The 23972-nt window shown below is 49.4% G+C and overlaps 1 protein-coding gene across 15 annotated transcripts; it reads left to right on the top strand.

The window, feature by feature from the left end:
• Positions 1 to 244: 244 nt before the first annotated feature.
• On the top strand, positions 245 to 21516 carry LOC114858623 (endonuclease V). Of its 15 annotated transcripts, none has more exons than XM_029156087.2 (9): positions 245 to 405; positions 1134 to 1305; positions 1550 to 1684; positions 2593 to 2632; positions 3106 to 3218; positions 5200 to 5268; positions 5424 to 5552; positions 11813 to 11882; positions 20753 to 20888. In XM_029156087.2, exons 1-8 carry the CDS (start codon positions 365 to 367, stop codon positions 11879 to 11881), a joined length of 768 nt encoding a protein of 255 aa, XP_029011920.1. In that variant the 5' UTR covers positions 245 to 364; the 3' UTR covers position 11882; positions 20753 to 20888. The 15 variants fall into 15 exon arrangements, with proteins under 15 accessions (XP_029011920.1, XP_029011939.1, XP_055366301.1 ...); XM_029156106.3 differs by lacking the exon at positions 20753 to 20888 and adding an exon at positions 16659 to 16682; XM_055510326.1 differs by lacking the exon at positions 20753 to 20888 and adding an exon at positions 15432 to 16641.
• The last annotated feature ends 2456 nt before the right edge of the window (positions 21517 to 23972 follow it).

Below are 23972 nucleotides of genomic sequence, written 5' to 3'. Positions count from 1 at the left end.
CTGAGCTTTCCTGAATTATACTGAATATAGGGAATTACTTCAAGTCTATTAAATAACACACAAGGACACTTTTGATGAGATTTGAACATTTAATTAAAGGGAATTCAGTAATGTAGATGCTGGAAAACAATATTGTCAGTGAAATAATAGAATTCCAGCTGTGACCATGTTGTACCCGTCTATCTCCATAAGTGCCACTAGATGGCGGTATTGTGCCGCGTAGCGTAAAGGTAAGGGCAAGCGACACAGTCGCCTACAATGACGTCACAACGCGGAAATATAACAATCTGGTCGGTACTGCAGCGTTGCTGTACACACGCTGTTAAAACCGTCGGAAGTTCTTTTTTATTCCACGTTGAGCCCGATGTCCGCTCCCTCTGACGACCTGATCAGGCAGTGGGAAAGGTCAGGCTAAAGTACGGCTCTGCTATGCTGTGACTGCCGAACCGGTCCGTAAGGTGCTGACATCACAGACCCTGCTGCTCCGGCCCGTGTCCTCTGTCTGTGTGCCAGCAGCTCTGGGTCTGTGCCACCGCTTATTGATTTGTGACTTTGTGATGACGAGGCCAGTGATGACACTGTGATTCCATATTTTGTCCATATGCCGCCTGCCAGCACAAATGTGTGTTTGTACATTAGAGCAACTGTCAATGCGTGTTGGTTTAAGGCTGGATGTTTTAGTTACTGTGGATTCAATTCAATTCAATTCAATTTTATTTATATAGCGCCAAATCACAACAAAGTTATTTCAAGGCACTTTACAAAGTAAGGTTTAAAACCTCACACAACTAAACCCAACAAATCCCACATACAGCAAGCATTTAATTTGACAGCAACAGTGGAGAGGAAAAACTCCCTCTCTAACGAGGAAGAAACCTCCAGCAGAACCAGACTGGATGTGGGCGGCCATCTGCCTCGACCGGTTGCCTGGATCAGGCAGCAGAACACAAACACAGCACATTAGGCTTCATCAGTTCACAGAACCAGTTCTGTGGGTTTCTATTTTGTATCTTCTGCTGGGTAACCGGGCTTGAATGTGATGGAAATGGACTTGATGAATATTAATGATCTTCAGCAGTAGTTGCCATGTATTGAAGACTCCAGTCAGATTAGACTGCTTGTGTTCGATGCAGTGAGCAGGCCAGTCTGAGGCAGCGGGTGTTGGAGGAGGACACTGAGGACTGGCAGAGGGAACCGCACTTCTCGGGCCTGGAGCGAGTCGGAGGAGTGGACCTGTCGTTCATTAAAGGAGACAACGTCAATGCCTGCGCTCAGCTTGTGGTCCTCAGCTTCCCCGATCTGGAGGTGAGTCTACATGCATCACTGTACCCAGAAGTGACGGAAGTAAACTGACAGTCATGCAGGATGACACCTAGGGGCAAAACCGGCACAGCTTGTCATCGAAAGGCAAAGTTTTCCTGGAGAAATAACTGACATCCTACTATGAAAAGGTTCCATCAGGATGTAACTACTAGTAGGCTGGGACATAGTACAGAGGTGGATGTGGATGGGCCTGAGTGTCTGCAGATGACACGTTGCTTGTTGCCAGGTGCTGTATGAGGACAGTCGCATGGTGACCCTCACAGCCCCCTACATCGCCGGCTTCCTGGCCTTCAGAGAGACACCCTTCCTCCTGGAGGCTCTCCGGCGGCTGGAGAGGAGCCAGCCTGCGCTGCTGCCACAGGTCGGCCTCTGCACGCTGGATGAAAAGTGTCACCAAAATATATATCATGCATACATGTGTGCATAGGCTCATAACCTGGTAGAAACAGTTTACTAACAGTCTACTAACTTCAACCCGCTTTCATGCTGCTCAGTCTAAATTAAATTATCTAAATCTCCACGGCAACCATGCACATCCTGCTCCTGTGCAAATAAGTCAAGCAGAAGTCCAGCCAGGATATACCCTCATATAATTTTTTGACTATTTAGGTGATGAATTCTGTAAAGCCTCGGTACAGAGGGCAAATGTTCTAACAAACATGTTTTAAAATGTTAATACATACATTTGTTAGAATGTTTGTTTCTAAAACAACAAACCTGGTTTTAACATATCTACTGACATCAGGTGGCGTAAACCTTCCAGACGTTGTGGACAATCAACTACACTGAATAAATTGGTATTGCTGTGACAAAATTTCCTGTTTTTCTCTCGCTACTCTTTTCTTTTTACAAATGTCACCTCTCATTCATCCACCCACTGACGGCTGCTTGTTGGACCCACAAGTCTTTCAACTACACAATTATTCTCTCTCCCTTACTCACAAACACACACTCACACACACACACGACTGGGTATCACCTCGTACTGGTTGCATCTGTTGCCGTAACGATAGCTTCAGCAGGTATTTTACCCGTAGAACTGTAACTAGTAACTTTAACAACGCATCTGCTGTATTGAGGCATTACAGTAATCACATCAATAATGACACTTGTGTTTCCCTGCTGGATCTGCTTAAAAAAAGAAAAAGGGCCTGATCTACAGCAGATCACACGTTCTTTCCAGTTGGACCTGTGACCTGTGATCGTACCTGTTCTGTAGCATACGTCAACGGATTCCAGTTGAACACGTGTCGTGTCCCTTGTCAACAGGTGGTGTTTGTGGATGGAAATGGGCTCTTTCACTACAGAGGTGGGTCAAGTTGCTCTGCGCTGACCCAGAGCACGCTTTGTACTTTCTTTGTGGTCGATGGCAGTGACAGACATGAATGACTGCATGCCAGCTGATGCTCTCTAATGGCACCAGCACTAGCCCACCTTTACACTAAGTCAGTGTCCTGCCTCTAGGTCTGTTCTACAGCTGGGTGTAATTACTGTGTGTGTTTGTCCTGGTCTGAGCAACATTAATATTAACTGGTTATAAAATGATTGTAACAGCGTCTCCTGCATTATTATATTCCTCTGTGCCACTGAGCTCCACTGTAGAGCTCGATTAATAATACTGCACCACGGTGGCCATGTCATACAAAATGAAGGACAACTAACTAGAGCATCAAATGTGACTTGATAGCTGATAGTTCCCAGATGCTCTGCTTCGTTTTACATGCGTTAGGAAGCGACTCCTCCCCTGCCTGTGTTTGACTGAGGGTCTGCTCGTCCCTGCAGAGTTCGGCCTGGCGTGTCACCTGGGCGTGCTGTCAGGGCTGCCCTGTGTGGGCGTGGCCAAGAACCTGCTGCAGGTGCAGGGCGTGTCCAAGAGCCAGGAGCACCAGGCACAGGTGAGACCCCGCCGCCGTGACAGCAGGCTTCTCATTGGCGTCCTGTGTGTCTGTTAACCTGGACAAGCTTACGTTTATTTGATTGCTAGTCGTATAGAGGACGGATAAGAATCCTCACACCCACAAGCTGCAGCTCTGCATGTGTGCATTACACTTGACACCTATTTGTTGTGATGAGCCGAGGCCTCATCAGGGTGTGTCTGGGTGGGGGTGAGGGGCCGTGGGCCACCCTGGCCCCCCTGTAAGTGTGGCCCTGACCAGCACTGAACAGCGTTAGCAGTCCGTGCTAACGCGATTAGCAGGCAATGTACTCTCTGTTTCTAGTCCCGGTAGTCTTCATGTGGTAGTGTAACATGCCAATTCAATTGTCTGAAGTGTATCCATCCTCTTCAATTAGCATGAGTGGCCTTGGCGTCAGAAAGCGTTGCTTTGCGTCTGCCATCAGAACCCGATCTGTCTGTCTCCAAACAAGTATCACGCTCACGCTAATACAGTTTGGGCCCAGCTCTCGGTGGCGCTGACGTTCATTCTAGGTATCAGGTTGGGCTCAAGCCGCTGTTCTGCATGAAACTTTAGAATTAGTCTCTGTCCAAGCTGATGTAATTGTGCCCCTCCAGGGCTTCATCCAAGCCGACCACAGGCCCGCACTCCAGTCAACAGCAGCGTAAAGTCAGCTGCAGCAAAACCCACATCAGCCTCACACTAAATTCTAGAAAATTAGCCATTTAGGAATGAGATTACCCGTCACTGCCTGGACACAAACCGGGCGTTAAGCTGCCGTTCGCAATAAGGTATCAGCTTCCAGAAGCGCTGCCAGTGCAGACGGCGTTCAGAAACCAATATGCAGCCTGAGCGGAGCCTCTGAAGATTACAAACGGAACGTTCTCTCTGTCGCGGTAATTAAATGTGCGAGCCTGGAGAGCCGTGTGTGTGTGTGTGTGTGTGTGTGTGTGTGTGTGTGTGTGTGTGTGTGTGTGTGTGTGTGTGTGTGTGTGTGTGTGTGTGTGTGTGTGTGTGTGTGTGTGCGAGGCTCAGGTGCAGCGGGCCGTGAAGGAAGGAAAACAATTTCAGCCAAAAGTTTCATGTGCATATATTTTGGGAACGCGCGTCCTCGGCGGTGACAGGACGACCTTGTGGTGTGTGAGTGAGACGCTGCGTCGTCCTAAAGGGATGTTGGAGGATTTCAGGACATGTGCTTGTTAGAAAGATGATTAGATTCCACGCTTATTAGTTTTGGGTTGCAATTTATACGCAGGTTTATGTACAAGCAGTTAATTTGTACCAAAAAAAGAAAGAAAAGGTTTCTTTATTGCTTTTGTCCTTGTTGGACTTCAGGAAGCATCGGTTCCTCTCTTTTGAATCCCTGCTTGTCGATGGCGTGGCGGCGGCTGGAACCCCTGCTCTGTCCTCTGACTCCTGCCGTCCCGGCCTCAGTCCTCCTGCTTCAGCGCCGGCCTCTCACTCCGTTGGCCCCGTCCCAGCCGGATCGGAGCTGTCTCCCTGCTGGCCGCTGGCTGTAATCAGTCATAGCAGCGCAGGCACCCCATCCATCACTGGGGCTGAGCTCCGCTCATCGCTCTGGCCCAGAACCCACCGCACACCTGTCAGCAGAGGCCTGCGTCACTGCACCGGGCAGCAGAAATACGAAAGACGATTGGATGGAGCGAGTCAAAGTATCAGCCATCAGCGATGATTCTCTGTTATTTATGTTGTCGTTTTTCTATATCTAAAATCTAAACTCTGTTGGTTAATTTCCTGGTTCACTATAAAATGCTAAACATAATCATCGCGGGTGTATTTGAAGCACATATTGCTGATGGATGGATGGTTTGTTCTCGAGCCCCGCAGAGGTTAAAGAAGGAGAGCGGCAGCGGTGAAAGCTGCACAGCAGGTTAATTGTCTGCGCTCGGTGCCGTTTGTTTTGACGCGCTGTGATGGACGGCGTCTCCCGACTTTGCCTCTGGTTTCTGTGCCCCCACAGATCGCTGCTCTACAGAGAGGAGGAGACAGCTTCCCACTCACCGCCGCCTCAGGCAGAGTGCTGGGAAAGGTGTGGTCCTTTGGCCTGAGCCCGACCTCGAGCAGGAGCTGCAGCGTGGTTTCTCTCTCTCTCTCTCTCTCTCTCTCTCTCTCTCTCTGTCCATGCATGCAGCGTGATGGTGATGGTTTCTCTCCACAGACCTCTCTCTCTCCCTCTCTGTCCAGGCGCTGCGCAGCTCCGACGGCAGCTCGAAGCCCGTGTACGTGTCTGTCGGACACCGGATCAGTGTGGACACGGCTGTTCGCCTCACGCACGCCTGCTGCCGCTACCGGGTCCCTGAACCCATCAGACAGGTGACCGGAAACACATAACATGAAAAAGATCCAGAGATCAGACCAAACGCACGTCGTGCTTCAGCTGTGAGGCAAGAGGAGGCCTCGAGCATCTAAGGCCTTGAGTGAAAGTGGGCAGAGCAGATTATGGACAGAGCCTGTGTTTTCTGTTTGAAAGTTGTCTGAGGTCCTAGAAGATGTTTCCACCTGTGCACCAGTGCTGAGGGATGTCACATGAGGGGAGCAGCTTTCCTGCTCCTCCGTCAGCTTCAGGGGTCTGGAAGCGGATCCGTCCCGCAGCGCCAGTCTCCTCTTTCTGCCACTAGGCTGCGCTGTGTTCCTGCTTTTAACATGTTGCCACGTTTGCTGCACAGAGAGCACAGCTCAAAATCAGTTTTTTTGCCAGGGGAGCTGCTGTAGCAGCCGCTAACCCGTCCTCTTCTGTGAGTGTTTATTTTTTGGACGTGAGAATGCGATAGGCTGTGGGAGGAGGAGGAGGAGGAGGAGGAGGAGGTGGCAGCAGGGACTGAATGAGGGACACGTCACCTCCCTCTGTCCAACTGTCCTCTCCTCTCCCCTTCATCCACATTCAATTTCTTTCACTCGAACCCCGTGCTTCCCCGCTTGGTGTCTCCCACAGATTCTCCATTCTCTTTCTCGCTGACATCACAGGAAAGTCGTGTTGGCGGCTGAACCCTGTGTTTACGGTGTTATGGTGTGCGCAGGTCCCCCAGGCCTGTGAAATCTCATTCACAACTCATCGTTGAGGAAAAACGTGATCAGAAACCTGTCGCAGAGAATCTTCGCCGACAGGACGATTGTATGAATGATGTAACAGTCGGTCCCTGTGTCCAGGACACACTTGTGTGTGACCAGGATGTCATTGTCGGTGAGCAGATTTTCAGATGAGAAGATGCGGATGTGGAGAGGAACACCAGTGTTGAGCGTGACCTTCCTGTTCCACTCCTTTGGGGACCACAGTGATGGATGAATAGAGTCACATCAGGTCAATCGCTGAAAAACAATAAAAGATCATCACATTCTTAATGAAAAATGTATTTAAAACTGAAAAAAAGAATTGTTGGCAAGTATTTTATTAATGAATGATTGAAACATTACTGTAACCTCACAACTGGAAGCTCCAGTCTTTGTGAAATGATAGACTCTAACATCGTCCAGCTACTGTGAAATGCCGACATCATCTGTTGTTTGTGGCGTTCCACACGTCACAGACACTTTTAATAGCTCACTCATCGCGACTGAAGGAGGCAAAGTGACCTGATGCTGAGGAGCCGCGTGCTCTGTGCGCATTAACCCCGCGCTGCTCCCTTTTTCCTATTATCCAGCCGTCCCCTCACAATCTAATAAAATCTTCTCGCCTTACATCACGAGTGAAAAACACCCCTCCTTCCACAGCGCGAGAACTCAGGGAAAGATGAAAGGGGGGGATGACATCATGGTTGGATTCTGCAGTGAAGGCTGATGTGTAAATGCACTGCAGCAAAACCTTCTGTACCAACGGTGGAGGAGCTCCGGCTAATTCACACCCCGTCTCAGTCGCGCTCCCTCACACTATTAAATTCTCACACTTCCTCTGTATCTCGCGCTCGGCTTAATAAAGCCCGGCAGAACATGCGATGAGAGGGAGGAGGCGGACAGACACCTGCCTTGAATGGTCCCGTGTTGCTTTGACTGTGGTCACGGTGACAGGGAGCGGCAATAGAGGTCAGAGGGAGGAAGCAGACGTCTTGCATTAGCGTCTCACGGGCATTAAAGGGACGTTTACTGTAGTTTATGCCTCACAGAAAGTCGTTTGCCTGCATCTTATGGCCAATTAGTGTTTATCCTCATCATCTGGTTGTGTTGATGTTATCATTCTTATAATGTTGTTACAAAACCTCAATCTGCAGAGAAATGCAGGAACACGGGACAGTGCTGTAAACATTTAACACTATTCACTATACTGTATACTATAACATCATCTCAAGGCTCTTTACAATAGAATGAACATTAGAATGAAGTGAAGAACTCACATGGTTGGAGCACTGTGGTACTGGAGGGGATCTACAGGTTACTGGGCACTGACTGGGCAGCTCAGTGGTGTGGTCTCTGGTTCAACTCCAGGTTTGCCTGGTTGTCTGCATGGGTTCACTGCGGTTTCCTCCCACAGTCCACAGCCTGACTGGTTAACATGAGAATCTAAATGGCCCGAGGTGTGAGTGGTTGTGATTGGTGACCTGTCCAGGGTGAACCCGCCTCTCGCCTGATTGACAGCTGCTGAGATAGCGAGCGAGTGGATGTGCATTGAGTCTGTTCTCTTCATCCATAAGCTGCTTTTCTAACAGGTCCTCATGAAGTTACGTCGTCTGTAATTATTTCTGGATATTTCTAATTCTAATGACGGGCTGAGCTCATGCACATCAGAATCAGCATGTTCACACAAACCAAACATTTGAGTGAGAAGTAGCTGAAGAGAATGTGTTTCGTGGTAAATTGTTTATTCCAATGTTTCAACCCTCAAATCAAAGTGAAGACATTGTACAAACACGGTTTATACAAACCCGTCCAGCTGTCGCTCACAAATTCAGTGGAGGCAGAGGAATCCAGTGTTCCATGCATTCTGTGGTGTCAAAGTTTGTTTTTCAGTGCACACACCAGTAAAAACAGTTCCAAAGGGTTCCTCTTTGTTTATCAGGAAACGCCCAAAGTTTCTGTCTGCGTGCGTGTCACACTGTTTGTTCAAAATCTTTCAAAGAAGCTGAAATGACAAATAATTCATTGGCCCAGCTGCTTTAATGTGCAGATGTCCTCCGCTGTGCTTTCTTGTCGATGACATGGTTTTGCTGGACTGATGTGAGTCATAGACACTGGAATAGACATTTTTCAGGGAGAGGAAGTAATGAACAGATACAGTAGCACATAACTGCGTAACAAAGTAACTGCTGGTTGCCTGATACTGTAAGTTTATTTCTCCCTTTTCTCCTTTGACTCTCTTCACACACACACACACACACACACACACACACACACACACACACACACACACGCTCCACGTCCTCCTTCCTTTCATTCAGCGGCCTGTTAAAAGCTGTAATGGACAGCAGTACAACTGAAACCTAATTGTCTTCAACCTAATGGTCCTTGACAAACAGCGCGAGTCTGCTACAGTACTTTACTGGAAAGAGGCAGGAAATTAGCACAAAGGAATAATAGATTGTTGGAGGCAGGAACAGCATGGCAGCGGTCTGATGGACGGGATCAGGGGCAGGTCGTTGTCCACGGATTCCAGGTGATGCTCTGGGAGGCTACAGTAGAAATCCTGGCTTCTCACCAAACAACAGATCTGGGATCAGTTCCAGCACCTCAGTGCTGTGTGCACAGATGACCACCAGGCCTGGGTTTGTGCCCGGGGTCAGTGGTACTGTATGATCTGGGTCCCCAGAGGCTGGACCATCGCTCCATCACGGCCCTCTGCGTGTCTGTGCACCTCATCCAGCTGAAGCTTCGCCTCAGCCTCTGTTTGTTTTGTTGGGACTGATGAGACAAACTCTCTTACAGCCTCATCCGCTGCCTCTCTGCCTCTTTGCTCCTTCGCCTCCGCACACAATGATGGGAAGACATCTCCTGGTAATGGGGCTCTGAGGAGCTGAGTGAGACGGAGAGGCTTACTTTCAGACCTCTCCTCTCTGTCTAAGTGCTCTGTGCCGAGCGGAAGTCACTAATTATATTCCCTCTCCTTTTCCAGCAGTCACCTCTCAGCGCGGCCTCTCAGCGCTGCCCAGGGTGCCTTTCGCTCCTGTGAAATCACTCTGTACAAACTCACTTTGTAGTTTAAAGCGCTCGGCAAAGCCGTTTACAGGAAGTATCACAACACACTTGTTTGTGTGTCATGTTTACCCGCGGTCGTGATGAAACCCTGGCTGTTTACCTGCTAAGAGGTTATGAAGGCGGCCCCCGTTTCAGGCTTCGCCGCTGCCACGGAGCCGAGCAGGAAACGCCACGGCGCCGCAGCTGTGAACCCGGGTTGTGAACACAGATGGAATTTTAATGTGCGCGAGAGGCGACGGGGAGCCTGAACATATAGGATGAAAGCAGAAGGAAGAGCAGAGGAGGTGTTGTGTTGTGTGTGCACAGACACGTATGTGCCACGTGCCGGGTTCTGCTGGTACCGATGGTTGAGGCCACAGCCCGCTTCATGTTCAGGCTGTGTCCCCGGCTTTTCCAACTTCCTCCCTCTCTCTCTTGTTCTCCGCGTCTTTGTTCCTCCTCACTGTACTGTGTCTCGGTTGTCATCTCGGCGGCGTCTCTCATCCATCCGTCTCCACGCTCCACCCCCTGCTGCTCAGCCTCCACTCTGAATAATTCAAGCTCGCAGGGCCCGTATATTTTTGGTTGTTGTCACCTCTGCAGTAACACAAACAAAGCCTATGCTAGAGAGCATGCAGCCTGTGTGCAAGCGCACAAGCGGCAAACGGCCCCAGTCTCTGTGAAGCTCAGCAGCTACAAAGACTCGTCCTTACAGGGGCTTCACACCATCCCAGCAGTGGAGAATAAGCTACAGCATATTGTCCTTTACAGTTGCCCAAGTTAGTCTGCAGCTGTGGAGGGAAACATTTTAGGTTTCATCTTGCTGTCCTGTGTGAGTGGGATTTTTTTATTGAAGCATTAATTTTGTTTCAGAACTTTATTAATTGAATCACTAATTCAGTTAAAGCTATGAAGATCCACTGGAAATCAGGATTTAGAAATGCTGCTGATAGTGCTTCTTTTGATCACTAGGGGGCAGCAGACAAAAAAAACACATTCTGTCTAAAGTTGGAATGTTTATGTCTGTACAAGAGCTGGGCTCTGATGACTTGACTCTCATAGAAACCCACACATTATGTTTGAAGTACGTTGTATTGAGGCTTCAAATCTTGAAGGATAAATTGAAAAGGAAAGAAAAGCCCACACCCGTCCGTGCCTGACACTTAACAGGGAAGCACATCCTCACACTGACACCAGTGCTCTGCTGGTACCAGTTGTGTGGTAGAACTTTCTGACCGTGCCAGGAGGACACGGCTGATTTAAACCAGAGCTGTCCTTCAGGCCCCGGGGCCGTCCAAATGTTAATATATGGCTGCCTGACATTCAGTGCTGCAGCTGGGCCTCCACAGAGAGGCTGGAGGAAAGCTGGAGAGGTACCAAAGAGCAGCCTGAAGCCGAGAGAGGTGGGACCGAGAAAATGAAACAGGATCATCTGGAAAAAATAATGAGCGGTGTGATAAAAGGATTGGGCTTAACAAAATTAAGCAAGGGAGGGTGAAGCAGGGGAGGAGGAGAGTTATACTAATGGTTTAGAAAAGGACGGGGCACAGCACTCAAGCGTGGATGCAGGGCTTAAGAGGCTTTGGGGAGCAGGAAGATAAAGACCTGCCCCCGGCCCCTGGACTGGAGCCAGGACCCACACCTCTGCACGTGTGTGTGTGGCCTTAATGTACCAACACACCCAGCAGAGAGCCAGTTGTGCACGTCTGTTCCGTTTTCTTTAGCCTCCAGAACTTTGGACTGGTGGAATCAAGCTTAACTTTTGCTAGAATGATGGGAATGAGGTGAAACTGAGCACGATTCGGCACTTCCAGGTGATTAGCGGGTGAGGGTGCGGGGGGGTGCAGGTGGGTGTGGGTGCGTGGGTCCGAGCAGCTGGTGAAGTCTGCATTTCCTTAGAGGAGCGCTTTGCAGACGCACACACACACTCCTACATCCTGATGTCCTGATGTAACTGGTATTAGACGACCGCACGCGTTTTTGATCAGAGAAGACTCGGTTGATGAACTCGTACAGCTTCCCTCATTCAAAGCCCTGATCAGAGGGTTGTGGGTGTAGCTTCTGTTTGATGCCAGTGGCCAAAAGTAATCAGTCGGTCTCTTTTATTTGACTCCTCCATTATGTCAATAAGAGCAGAGCTTCTCCTTCTGAAACAGAAGCAGAAACTCATTCCTGACAGAATTGTTATCATTAATTTGTTATATAATAAGAATTATCTACTAATTCTGAGCTCTATTAGTGGATATACTGTTTACAGCCAAACGAACCGTCAACCAGTTGGTTTTGTATAAAGCCAGCTTCAAAGTGCTTCATTTAAATTAAATTGCTTCTGAATCTGTGTTTATGGTTTTGGGGGTGTTTCTACCCACATGTGATTGCAGCTGAACAACTAAAAGCAGCTTTTGACAAGTTTTTAAATATGGAATCCCCCCCCCCCCCCCCCCCCCCATCTGTGGCCTCCTCCTCTTTCGCAGGCTGACTTTCGCTCCAGAGAATACCTTCGCAAACACTTCCCAGCTGCAGACGCACCAGTCACTCAATGAGGTAAGCGACAGACGCTGGAGCTGACACCCGGGCACAGCCTCACACGTACGAGCACACAAATAACGTGCACGTGCCACTTTGGCACATGGGGAAAGACTGAAAGCTGCAGCGAGTGACTCATTTCCCAAATCCTGTGTTTGCTGTTCTAAATCCCCTTTTAAACCTAAATGAGGACCAGAATACGAGTCTGATCACAAAGTCTGCACGCGCAGCTGCGTGGCAGACGGCGGTGACGTCACCTCAGGCGCATCGATGCCGCGTTTAGGAGCCCGAGTGGTTTCCTGCGTTGGTGCGAAGGTGTGCGTGAGCAGAGGTGAGACAAGGATGCTCCAAGTTAAACAGGCGCAGGCAGCGCCACGGAATCAACGATGAGGGGAGAAGAACCCCTTTGATCCTCTCTGCCTCATCTATAATAACACACTCTGACCCTGCCCTCCTCATTACCCATCAAAGCATGTGGTGTGCGGACACCACATGCTTCAATAACTCATCATCATCGCGCTCCTCGTCCAGACGCCAGTGTTTTCAGACGTGTGGAGAATCCAGCATTCAGGACACGCTCAAAGGTGTTTCCTCGCGCCCCCCGCTGGGACGTAACGGGACGCTGCCTCGTCCGCGCGCTCACACAGCCCCCGATGCGGCGAATCCTCTGAGCGCGTCGCTCTTTGATCAGCCTCTCTACAAAGACGCGGAGACGGGAGAGAGGCTTTGTGCTGAGCGGGCAGAGCTGCCGCTGCTCCTTCAGGCTTTGACCCGGCGTTGCCCCCTTCACTCAACAGGCCGCCGGCACGTTTGATCCTCGGCGCCACTCGTGTTGGTGCCGTCACTGGTTTTAATTGGTGTGTGCATCAGTATCACTGTGACGATGAGCAGCTCCAACTGTGACTGAACAATGACCCTGAACCTTTCCCCCAAATAAGTAAATAAAAGTACACAATGTGTTCCAGGCCTCTGTTTGAGGAAAAGAAATTAAATATGAAACGTACCTAAACACAGATGATCAGAGATACATTAAAGGCCCTACTGGAAATACAAAGCTGCGGCACAGGCCTGGTGTCCGTGCAGAATTGAAGAACCACGCACACATACGTAAAGATAAACCACACCAGAGCCCTCCATGCGTCCATTCCCCCTGAGCGCCCGCTGCAGAGCGGCTCATAAAGCGTGGTCCCCGTGCGGGTGGAGGGACAGCAGGCCAAATAAAAGTCTGAGGTGAAGTCAAGCAGAGATTTCCCTGGGGCTGGTTCTCTCACACAGACTCAGGCTGTGTGGATGGATGCATGGGAGACGCTGTACGACCAGACTCGGAGCAGGAACGCCGGCTTTCATGCTCCTCAGTGTGTGGCTGCAGTTGGGCTGTTCAGCAGTGGACTGTGGTTTGTCCCCGGGTGGCGGATGAATGGCCTCAGTTTGTGTTGTTGTCAAAGCAGTGCCTGGTGGGAGAGGAGGGAAAGAACAGGCTGCTGCCGGAGGGAGGGAGGCGTCGGCGGCTGTGGAAGAGAGGAGGAAGGAGGCGCTGAACGTGACGGAGCCTTCAAGGATTTAACTGTGGAACCACTGCTTTTATCAGCGTCCAACGGAGGAAGTTCACTGGCCGAAGAGAGATGATCGGACTCCTTCTCGCTTCTTATGTTGTTCTACTGTGTTTTAAGCACAGTGGCCAATTTAAATGTGTGGAACTATTTTAATAAGACAAAATATGAAATAAAGCAAGTAAAACATTTGAAAAGAATGAGTGACTACTGCCCGACCTTAAAATCAGAATGGTGTGGAACTTCAGTAAGTTGTGGCTATTTTTGTTTTATTTGTATTATTTCTTCATTAACTCCATGCTGTTCCACAGTAAAAACATGGAGTGAATCTCCGACTGGCCTTTTTAAGACATTTGACAAATGTCACGGCAAACGCTGTGGAAGCAGTTGGCACAAGGCTGGAGTGATGAGCTCTGTTGGAGCAGCTGCTCTCATTAAAACATACAGCGGCACAAGGACGCGGCTTGTAGCGTCATCGGACCTCACTCACGCCTTAATCTGCTCTTCTAGCTTAGCTCTATTGTGAAGGATGGCTCCAACCTGATTGCAGCGTGTGTGTGTGTGTGTGTGTGTGTGTGTGTGTGTGTGTGTGTGTGTGTGTGTGTGTGTGTGTGTGTGTGTGTGTGTGTGTGTGTGTGTGTGTGTGTGTGTGAGTGAGTGAAGTGACTGGTTTCACCTCACAGGACATGGCTGCTTCTTTACTTACTGCCTCAGATCAATTCCTGCAGGAAAGAGGCAGCTGGATGTGCACGGGGTGCGATCTGTGCTCCGCCAGCAGCTGCGTGTGCTGCACGTGAGGCAGTAATTGCTTTTACAGTATGTGGCTGATTATTCCAGTTCGTCAGTGTATTATAGAGGCCGGTGCACGTTGCTCTGCAGACGTCTTGCTGCCTACGCTCACATACGTTCATATGTCCATGCAATTTAAAATCCCAATGACTTTGACAGAGAGCACCGGTTTTATCATGCCTGTGTGTGTGCGTGCGTGCGTGCGAGCATGGATGTGTGTGTGTGTGTGTGTGTCTGTGTGCGTGCGTGCATGCGTGTGTGTGTGTGTGTGTGTGTGTGTGTGTGTGTGCGTGCGTGCGTGCGTGCGTGCGTGCGTGCATGGATGTGTCTGTGTGTGTGTGCGTGCGTGTGTGTGTACAGTGCGCGGCACTGGGTCCCGTGGCTCATGGGTCCCGGTAGCCCGTAGCCCCCGGCTGTGTATCAGTGCTGGGCCCAGACTCTCAGCTCTGCTCCGAGGGGCCGATGAATAAATAAAGCTAGTTGAGGTGACTCAGGTTCACACAGCATCAACCATAGATTTTTCTCTGCATCTGTCTCTCAGATGTGAGCTTTTTGTTTTCCCACTCATACACACAGTGAGGGCTGAACTAATGTGTAGAATTAGGCCCACTCTTCCTTGTCACGTTCGTTCTTTTGCGCGTCACTAATAACAGATGACAGAGAACACAGACGTGGACTGGTTTCACGTGGAACGTGGAGCATCACCATCATATCAACATTCAGTTTCATAGGCACCCACCTGAACGTGGTTGACTGGTTGCTGGTCCAGTCTCATCATTGATGATGAAAGTGTTTGCTGCATTTTCAGACTTCCTGCTTGTACTGTTCTCTTCCGTCGTACAGTGAGGCTGGAGCTGGAGGCCGTTTCCTCTCTTCCGGCTCCAGCTGACGTCTTCTCTCTGCTCGTTCTCCTCTCGCTCGCTGCCCTGACTTTGTTCCAGCTTCGCTGGCTCCGCGTCGTGGACGAGTGTTTGTTTCTTACACATTCAGCTGTCTCTAATCTCTTCTGTACGAGTCCTCGTCGATCTGGCGCCGAGATGAAATCACTGGCATAATCAGGACTTTTATTGGGATATTAACAGATGGTGTCGTTAGTAATGTTGAACTAGTAAAGAACAACTTCCAGCTAAGAGCGCTTTAATGGCTTGATTCAGCATTTTGGCATCTCCATTTTTTGGCTGCATTTTCAAATATCCAGCCCATCAACACCTCGATGCCTGTTTTGCAGTTTTACGTGGGACTGAGGCACCTGTGGTGAGTTCTGTGCATGTGGACCAGATGATGGGATGCTACTGGGAAAGGTCAGAATGCGCAGCCCCTCCCCCTGCTTCCATCCTCCCTCCTGTCTGTCCGTCTCATCCATTCTGGCCCCACAGAAACTCTGTGGGTTGCACTTTCTGTCGCCTCACCTCCCTACGCTCACGGTGCCACCACACGCAGCTCCAGCGCTGATAAATTGCCACCGCCTGCCTCATTTTTCACCACCACCTCCTTGTCTTCAAATGCACTGACACAACACCCCGCGCCCTCTTCAGGGATAACGAGAGCAGCCTCCGAGCCCTGGGATGGAGCCATGAAGGACAAGTGGGCAGGTGCAAAGGTGGGCGGGGCTTGGTGGTGACTGACAAGCAAGGGCTCAGGTTCATTGGGCTTAAGTTGATTCCAAACAGGGCACTCTGCTAAAATGTAGCAACTCCACATCAGCTGGCTTTTAGCTGCATATCTGAGGGGAGGCCAGAGACGAGCTCATCAGCACCGCATTACCTCTATCCTGGACCTCGTCCTCTGGGCAGCAGTCATGGTTGAGCTGGAGGACCCAGATCCCCATGTTGTGTGGTGCTTATTGTGGGTGGTGTGAGGCAAGCTGTAGAGCCGGTGGTTGCGTTTCTGTGTGTGTGTGTGTGTGTGTGTGTGTGTGTGTGTGTGTGTGTGTGTGTGTGTGTGTGTGTGTGTGTGTGTGTGGTTCTCTGCTGCGTCAGGGCAAAAGATGATCACATATTGACCACATATTGATTAGAGGTGACACAGTCGATTCGAGCAAGGACACGGCTGTCGCCCTATTTTTAGAAGAGATTGTTCATCAGTATTTACGTCAGAAGTCAGTTGATGTTCTAATTTGTCCCACCAGCAGCAGAATAAATGAATCTCTAACCAGATGATTGGTATTTATTGCAGTCTGCTGGTCTCGGTGGGTGGCGTCAGTGTGATTTCAGCTGTAAACAAACTAGTAGTAATTATGTGTTTAGCGTCAGTGCTTCACAGGCTTCGCTCACTCGTTCTGTCTCAGCGAAATCAGAAACCAGGGGGACTGCTTTGACTTTAAACCTGCCAGAACGTGTCCCTGTGTGTCCTCCTCCCTGATTGATAGCTGCCTGCGCTGGGATCACCTGGCGCGTGAGTCATAGCGACAGGCGAGCGGCTGCGGCCTCTGACAAACGGCCTTGTTTGTCTCCAGCAGAGACCCGGCACCGTGAGCAGAGACCCGGCACCGTGAGCAGAGACCAGGCAGCAGAGACCCGGCAGCACCGTACAGACGCTCTGCAGCCTCCTGCCCCGTGCTCCGGCTGCTCAAACACCTCCCATGCGCTGCATCAGACCAGTGGTTCCTTTCCCTGAAGCTTACGCAGACGAATCAATTGCGGGCTGATCTGTTGTTGTTGTGATGAGGGCACGTGTTGGCAGAAGAGCAGCTGGACGGCAGCAGAGGCTCAGCAGCTCTGGCTCTCATTGAGGGGCTCTCGTGTGAAGTCCGTGGGGCCACTGTGCGGCTCCAGTCAGCGGCGCCGCTTGGCTCCGGCAGGAGTGGGATTAATGCTCGCAGAAGCCGCTCCTTCGGCGACTGGAGGCTTTAAGCTTCAACCATATTCCCACCTTAGCTTTGTGCTTGAACACTGAACTTTGAGCTGAACTCCTCAGGGATCAGCCCCAGACGACGACTGGATTCCTGATCAGAATCTTAACTCAGACGCCGGGTTTGCTGTTAAGCAGCACAAAGTCACAGTCTGTTCATTCGTCGCTCGTACACACTTAGAGAGACAGTCTCCTTTAAGGAAAAGGACACCTCAGCACTAGCATGGTACTACGGTGTGTAGTAGTACTACAGTAGTAGTAGAAGTACTACGGAACCTAGATGTATTCTCACCGTGGTCAGAACTGCCCCGACGGAGCAGCACTGTCAGACAGCCAACGGTTTTGGTCCAGTTGAATATCTGCTTTTCTTTGCCTCTGGTTAAAATTAGACTGTCTCATTGCTGTATTGCAGCCGTCAGGAGCAATAATGCGGAAATCCTGATTTACTGATGTTCATACGGTCCACAAAGGAACAAATGTGGTCCTCAGGTGATGTAAGACAAACCCTAACAGGGGGAGTAGACCCATAGACCAAACATTTGTAATCAAAGCTTAAATAAAAAATATACTACAATATACTACTACTAACGAAAGGCGCTGCATATCCACAATAATCTAAACAATCTGGTTCCTATAACTGAACTAAAAGATTCTAGTTAACCTCTAAGCAGGTTAACTAGAATCAAGACTATACAAAATAAGCATAATGTAGCAGCTGAACAAACCTGTTCAGAAGTAAACAATGCCAACACCACGTAACCTACCCAGCAGAACAGGGAGATCTCACCTCTCCCTGTTACATGAACCAGAACCCACGGCTGCAGCTCACAGATGAGCCTCTCGTCTGTGCCGTGACGTCCCCTCAGTAGCTGCAGGCTCCTCTACTGTAACACACGTACCTGTAACTACAACACCAGCATCAGAGTGATATGAGAGGATTAGCGTTGGAGCAGTGATGCCCGACTGCTTCACTGTCTGCGTGCTGCTGTTCACTGGATGCACACGTAGCAGCACATGGTGCAGACGGTGCTGCTGGTTATGGCAGGATGTAACAGAGGAGCCTTCATCTCTGTTCCTTCAGTGTCAGGCCTCCTGCTTTATCAAACCCCGTCTCTCTCCCTCTCTGGACGCCTCTCCCTTTCCTCCCGCCTCTTATTCTGCTCTCCTCCAACTCATTTTCTCCTGACGCCTCTCTTTTTCTCTCCACCTCGCTGCCATCGCTCACACTCTGCCTCCTCTCCATCACCTTCCTTCTGCGGTGCACAGCTGTCAGACATGGCAGTGAGTCGTATCGGGCCGGCCAATCAAAATTCGGTTTGATGGGGCATCTCCTCAGAGCGGCTGCAGGCTGCGGGTGAGCAGCTGCCTCGGAGCAGAGGGAGCACACCTCACTGAGCTCTGAGCGCTCACGTTTCCCGATTAGTCGGGCCCTGAAGGGGTCGTCAGGTCACGTGAGGCCGACCGACGGCGAAGGCTGGACAAAGTGCAGCAGGCTCATATCAAGGGGCACTTAGTTTGAGTCTTTACAGCCCACAGCGTCTGTCTGCCCTGTAACATACTGTTGACTTTGCCTTGGACTGCTGGGAAAGGGCTAATATTAGACATTGGGGAAGGAGCCAGTGGGATCAGCGTCAAGCTGCTGGTGGAGCCACTGCCAGAACCAGCCTGACTACTGATTAAAGGAGTCCAGCACGGAGTAGCATACTACTACTACTATTACGACTACTACTGTTATTACTACAGTACACACTTTACTAGCTTGTCCCATCTGGTAATGAATAATTACCACTACAGAACAACTATCCACCACCAAGATCCAGATTCCACCATCTAATTTTCAATGAGGTCCTGACAAGTTCCTTCTTGTTGTCAGATACATAGATATATATTTAAAAAATGAACTTGTCTGTTAGTCGGTGCCATTTGAATCCTGAGGACACGCCTCCTGACTTCATCTGTCACCAGCTGCAGGTTTGTGGTTGATGCTGAGTTGGGTCCCGGCTCAGTTGGGTCCTGCTCTGACGCCAGTCAGAACACAGTTAACGTCACACATCATCATCATCATCATCATCACATGCACTTCAAATGCTGTATGCGGTTAAATACTGTAGCTGAGGAGCACACAAAGTAGAAGTACCACTTTAATGTAGCATAAATCTGAAGCGTAAGGATTGGGCTGCATTTGTTCCATGAGCGGGTTATAATGAAGGTTTCTGCAGAAAGCCCGGTTGTTCAGGTCTGATTGAAATATGTACAGTTTTCTTCCACCATTACATCGGTTCAGCAGAGACCTTGTTTTTGAAGCGTGCAGCAGCTTTATGCTTTCTGTGAAATATGAGAGCGGTATTGATCCTTTATAAATAAAATAAAAAACTCATGTCAGACTCTTCCTTTTAGGGGTTCAGAATTGTTCTATTCCCGAGAAACACACAGTGTCAGTTTTATAAAAGCTGATGAGAAGGTAATTGTCTGCACAGCATCTCGTTTGCTGGTGGTGAATGTGAATGCTGTGTTATGCTGGAGATGTGCAAAGCCAGGTAGAAATAGTGATTTGATGTTGTACTTTATTTCCTTCCTGCCATCTGTGACCTTGTGCGCATCAGTTAAAATGAGTCTGCAACTCCGGCCTGCTGACAGATCCTTGGCCTCTCTGTTTTTGTTCCTACCTACACACACACACACACACACACACACACACACCCTCACATAGCGACTCCATCCACCATGATTCATCTCTCTGGCAGTGTGAAGTGTAAAGGAGATTATTACCAGTGAAGGGCTCAGCCCCCCTGAAGATCTACTACCCTCCTGTCTGCCCTGCAGTGGAAACGGGGAAATATTGCTAATGTTTACAGCCCTGCAACTGTGTGTGTATAAGTGTGTGTGTGTGTGTGTGTGTGTGTATTCACGTTACATATACTAGTAATGCCTGAGGCCTGACCAGCATGGTTAAGCAGCTCCCGGCCTCGTTTCCCACCTACAGATATGCTGACTTCAGGGTGTTCTATGTGAATGGTTCCGTATGCATGCATGCATTCATGGTGGTGTGTGTGTGTGTGTGTGTGTGTGTGTGTGTGTGTGTGTGTGTGTGTGTGTGTGTGTGTGTGTGTGTGTGTGTGTGTGTGTGTGTGTGTGTGTGTGTGCATGTCATGGTGTGAAGTTTTATTTTTGCACCTCAGTAAATCCACAGGCACCTTTCCTCTCATATAAAACCACAGCAACACAATCCCAGCACCACTGAAGCCAGTGTTTCATGAGAGGGAAGCTGATTTAAACATACACTGTGCCATTTATAACACAGTCTCTGATTATGTGCTAATGAGCTGTGGTGTGGTTCATTTTGCACTATATCAAGACTCTACTAGTGCAGCCTGAGATCTGAGCATTAGCTGCGGTTGCAGCGTGGACATGGACGAGGTGCTGCAGAGACCACGCTCTCATCGTTTGGTGATGTCACAATGGATTTAAATAAACACTAAGTCAAATCTGACACACAACAGGTCATGGGCTTTAATTCTACTGCATCCAAACATTAAAAGCGTGTGATACCGTAATGTAAATCTCTGCAGCAATAATGACCCCAATAATAGACAATCACACTATTATCTGCTTGTTGAGCTTTTATGCTGCACTGGGAACATGAGCTGGACATGTGTTACATACATTCTCCCAGTAACTGCTTTTCTGTAACCACTTCAGGCTACTGTACATGGAGACAGGTGCTGGGAGGACGTCTCGCCCTGGGAGCACGGACGTCCGAATCCAGCCCGGATCAAAGTGGAGGAGAAGCTGCCGAGCGCAGCCGTCCTCCGGGATAAAAGCTGCTTCTAAAGCTGTTTCCACGCGGTTTCATTGACCCGCGGGGCCTCTCTCGCTCCCCGTGGGCGGCTCGGTGCGAGATGCGTGTCCGACACCGGACCTTGGCCAGGCAGGTCAGCAGAGATGATGGTGCACGTGGCTGCTGCAGGTTGGAGGCCAGCGCCTTCCTGGCTCTGCCTCATAACTGCTCCGTGAAGGTTGCTGTACTGAAACTCTGTTGGAGTTTAACACCATACAAAGTTTATTTATAAGGCAACATGTAATGGAATGCTTGAATTAAAAGAGAAAAACTATCTACAAGATTAATACATGAAATCTATTGTATGAACAAACTATTTCTTTATAGTCTGACTCTTTAAACTCTGAAAACGCAGATGAAATAAAGCTTTTGGAGAAAATGTGAGACTTGTTTAATAGAAACTGTGCAAATTCCAAACCACAAGGTTCTCAGCCACACAGAGAGCTTGTAGATTTGGATGGAAGTGTGGGCAGGAAGAGGACCCAGAGGCCTTGAGACCAGAGGTTTGGTGGGTTTGAAATGTACCACACGTTGCAGGTAAATAGTTCTGAGAGTGAAGCTCTCTGCTCCACATGTGCTTCTGGAGTGGTCAGCCGTGTTCTAAACCCGCCGTTCTGAATGTTGATGATTCACACTAACTTTCTGTGTGGAACTGTTTTTTTGGGTCTCACCTGTAGCATCAATAATTTGGGACTCTGTAGATTCCACTTCCTTCATCCTTGACAAAACCAGAAGCTTTTCTGTTTGAAGAATGCTGCACTTTCTCTTGACGCAGCTCATGTGGTGTTTGACAGCGGACGGAGGAGGTTCTGCAGGTTCTGCTGCCCAGAACCCGCCATGTGGTTCTCCACAGGCTGCTGTTTCTGATCCTTGGATGTATTAACATATACATTAACTTGTTTTCTAATTAGTGGAGCATCTTTGCAATGCCCTCTGGTGTATCATCATGTCCTACATCTAATGACTCATAATGGATTATTAGCGCAAGACTCTTTATGGAAAGCAGCACTTTTCCATGACGTGTCGGCGATTTCAGTGAGCTGTCATTTGATTTTCTTCATATCATGCCTGAACAACTGCACAGCTGTCATGTAAACACATGCCTGAAACGTCCTCCTGCCTGAATGCCGTTCATCACGTATGCGAGGAGCAGTGTCTCCTTTGTTTTTTTTGATCTCCCACCTGAGACCATGGAAAGCGTTTGGAGAATGAGAGCTCCACTAAATGAGAGCTCTGTGCGTGAGTGAGGCTGGAAATGAAGAGGAGCATGTGTAGGTATTTGACATCAGATTCAAGGCTGTCAGAGGTGAGTGTGCAGCTGGTAATGGCCACATCTAATAACTGCTCTGGCGTGGTGCATTAACAGCGGGGGCGCCACCGTCTCTCCTGATCCTGGGTCAGGCTCGTAATGCTGCTCCGCTGCCATTCCAGCTCCATTATGCCGTCCGTTTATTGCCCATTGAGCACCTTGACCAGCTCCATGGCTCCGCGGCTGCCGGTAACGTGGTAACAGCTCTTCATCTCCTTCTCCATCTCGCTCTCACACTCTCTGATTCTATTTGGTCCCTGCTGCTCAGTTTGCTCTTCCAGATTATTTGATGATGATTGCCTTCATAATGTCCTGTTCAGTGGAAACTCCCTCACACTGTGTGACTGTGCCCAGAACCAGGCCGTGGTTTACAGAAAGCTGCTAATGGGCTTCAGGCTTCAGTTTAGCTGATGAATCATCATAGGAGGCTCTTAATACAACAGACGAGGGCCTTCCTGTTTCTAAGTCAACGCCACTAACTCGGTCACATTCCTCACAAAGTCACATCTGCGCCAGAAGAAAAGCACAAACTTCTACAACTTATGTTCACGACAAAGACGAGGCGTGATAAGACTTATTTCACACATACTGTACTCAGCCAGACGTCGGCCACTGCAAGAAATGAGGCCAGTCCCTGTTTATCTGGGATGAATGTATTTGTTTATATGAAGCTGTCACAGCAGTGACTCAGAGGAAGCAAAGCTCCTGAGGATGGAGCGGTGCACGACGCAGCAGCAGCCGCGTTTCAGCGCCGCGTGCCTGGCTCGGCTACATCATTAACACCACCTGGTGGTTCTGATAAGCGCTGGGTCGGGCTCAGCTGGACTCGGAGCCTCTGCTGTGTTGGTCAGAATCATTGTCATGACGGAGCTGCTGGTGTTTTGACATCCTGCTGGATGAATACAGGCTCTTCATGACTACAACCTGAAAGTGAAATCTGTGGAAATCTGATATTTGGTGTGTAATAAAACGACTGCTTGTTTCAGGTCACATGCGATAAGAGGATGCTAATGCGTCTGAACACCAGCGGTGGCAGGAGCTTCTTAAGCCTTCTCATCTGCGTGAGTGTGCATGAATGAGAAACTGTGTCACAGATAACTTTCCTTCGCGTTTAGAAGCCCAGCGGTTTTATTCCTGGAGAAGAAGACACTGTCACACTTTTTTTTATGCACTCGCCCATATTTAAAGTGGATGTGGGTCAGACTGGCTTTTTCTGTGTACTGATCTCATTACATTTCGGGTCACTCAGCTTTTCACAATAGGACCCTTGTAAATAAATCACAAACAGGCCTTTTCTCTTTCAGAGTCACTCACTTGGCCACATATAAACTCTGTATCTGTTCTGCAGTCTCTGACGGCACCTCCTTAAATGACTCAGACCTGGCAACCTGTCCCACTGTGCCAGGCTGCTCCCAGTGAGGCAGGCGGAAGGGAAAGGGCAGGGAGGAAGGGGCTGACTCTGCAGGGAGGGCGGCCAGGAATAGAAGTGGTCAGACGGGGGCAGCTGATGGGTGTGAGTGGTCAGAGGATCAGCTGGTGGAGCACGCGTCACAGTGATGCAGAGCTCCCGCCCCAGCGATCAGTGCACCTCTCTGGCCTGTCCAACCCCATCACACCCACTCCATTAGCAGTTGTATTCTCTGTTTCAAATCTTTGCTTTTTAATCAAAGTAGAGCATGAAGAGTCAGACACAAGGAACGATTGTCTTTTCTGAAGGTCCAGGTCAAATGAAAGTCACTTAGAAAGAAGGGAGATGAATTAGTTGCATTCCA

Source organism: Betta splendens, chromosome 1 (genome assembly GCF_900634795.4).
Source record: "Betta splendens chromosome 1, fBetSpl5.4, whole genome shotgun sequence".
NCBI lineage: Eukaryota > Metazoa > Chordata > Actinopteri > Anabantiformes > Osphronemidae > Betta > Betta splendens.
Note: the sequence above shows the minus strand (reverse complement) of the source record. Positions and strands in the feature narration are given on the sequence as shown.

Excerpts from the sequence above, each read along its gene's own strand:
- LOC114858623 (XM_041071478.2), top strand. The coding sequence starts at position 365 with ATGTCCGCTCCCTCTGACGACCTGATCAGGCAGTGGGAAAG. Across the intron at positions 406-1,133 it reads CTGATCAGGCAGTGGGAAAG|TGAGCAGGCCAGTCTGAGGC; the intron begins GTCAGGCTAAAG and ends TGTTCGATGCAG. Across the intron at positions 1,685-2,592 it reads AGCCTGCGCTGCTGCCACAG|GTGGTGTTTGTGGATGGAAA; the intron begins GTCGGCCTCTGC and ends CCTTGTCAACAG.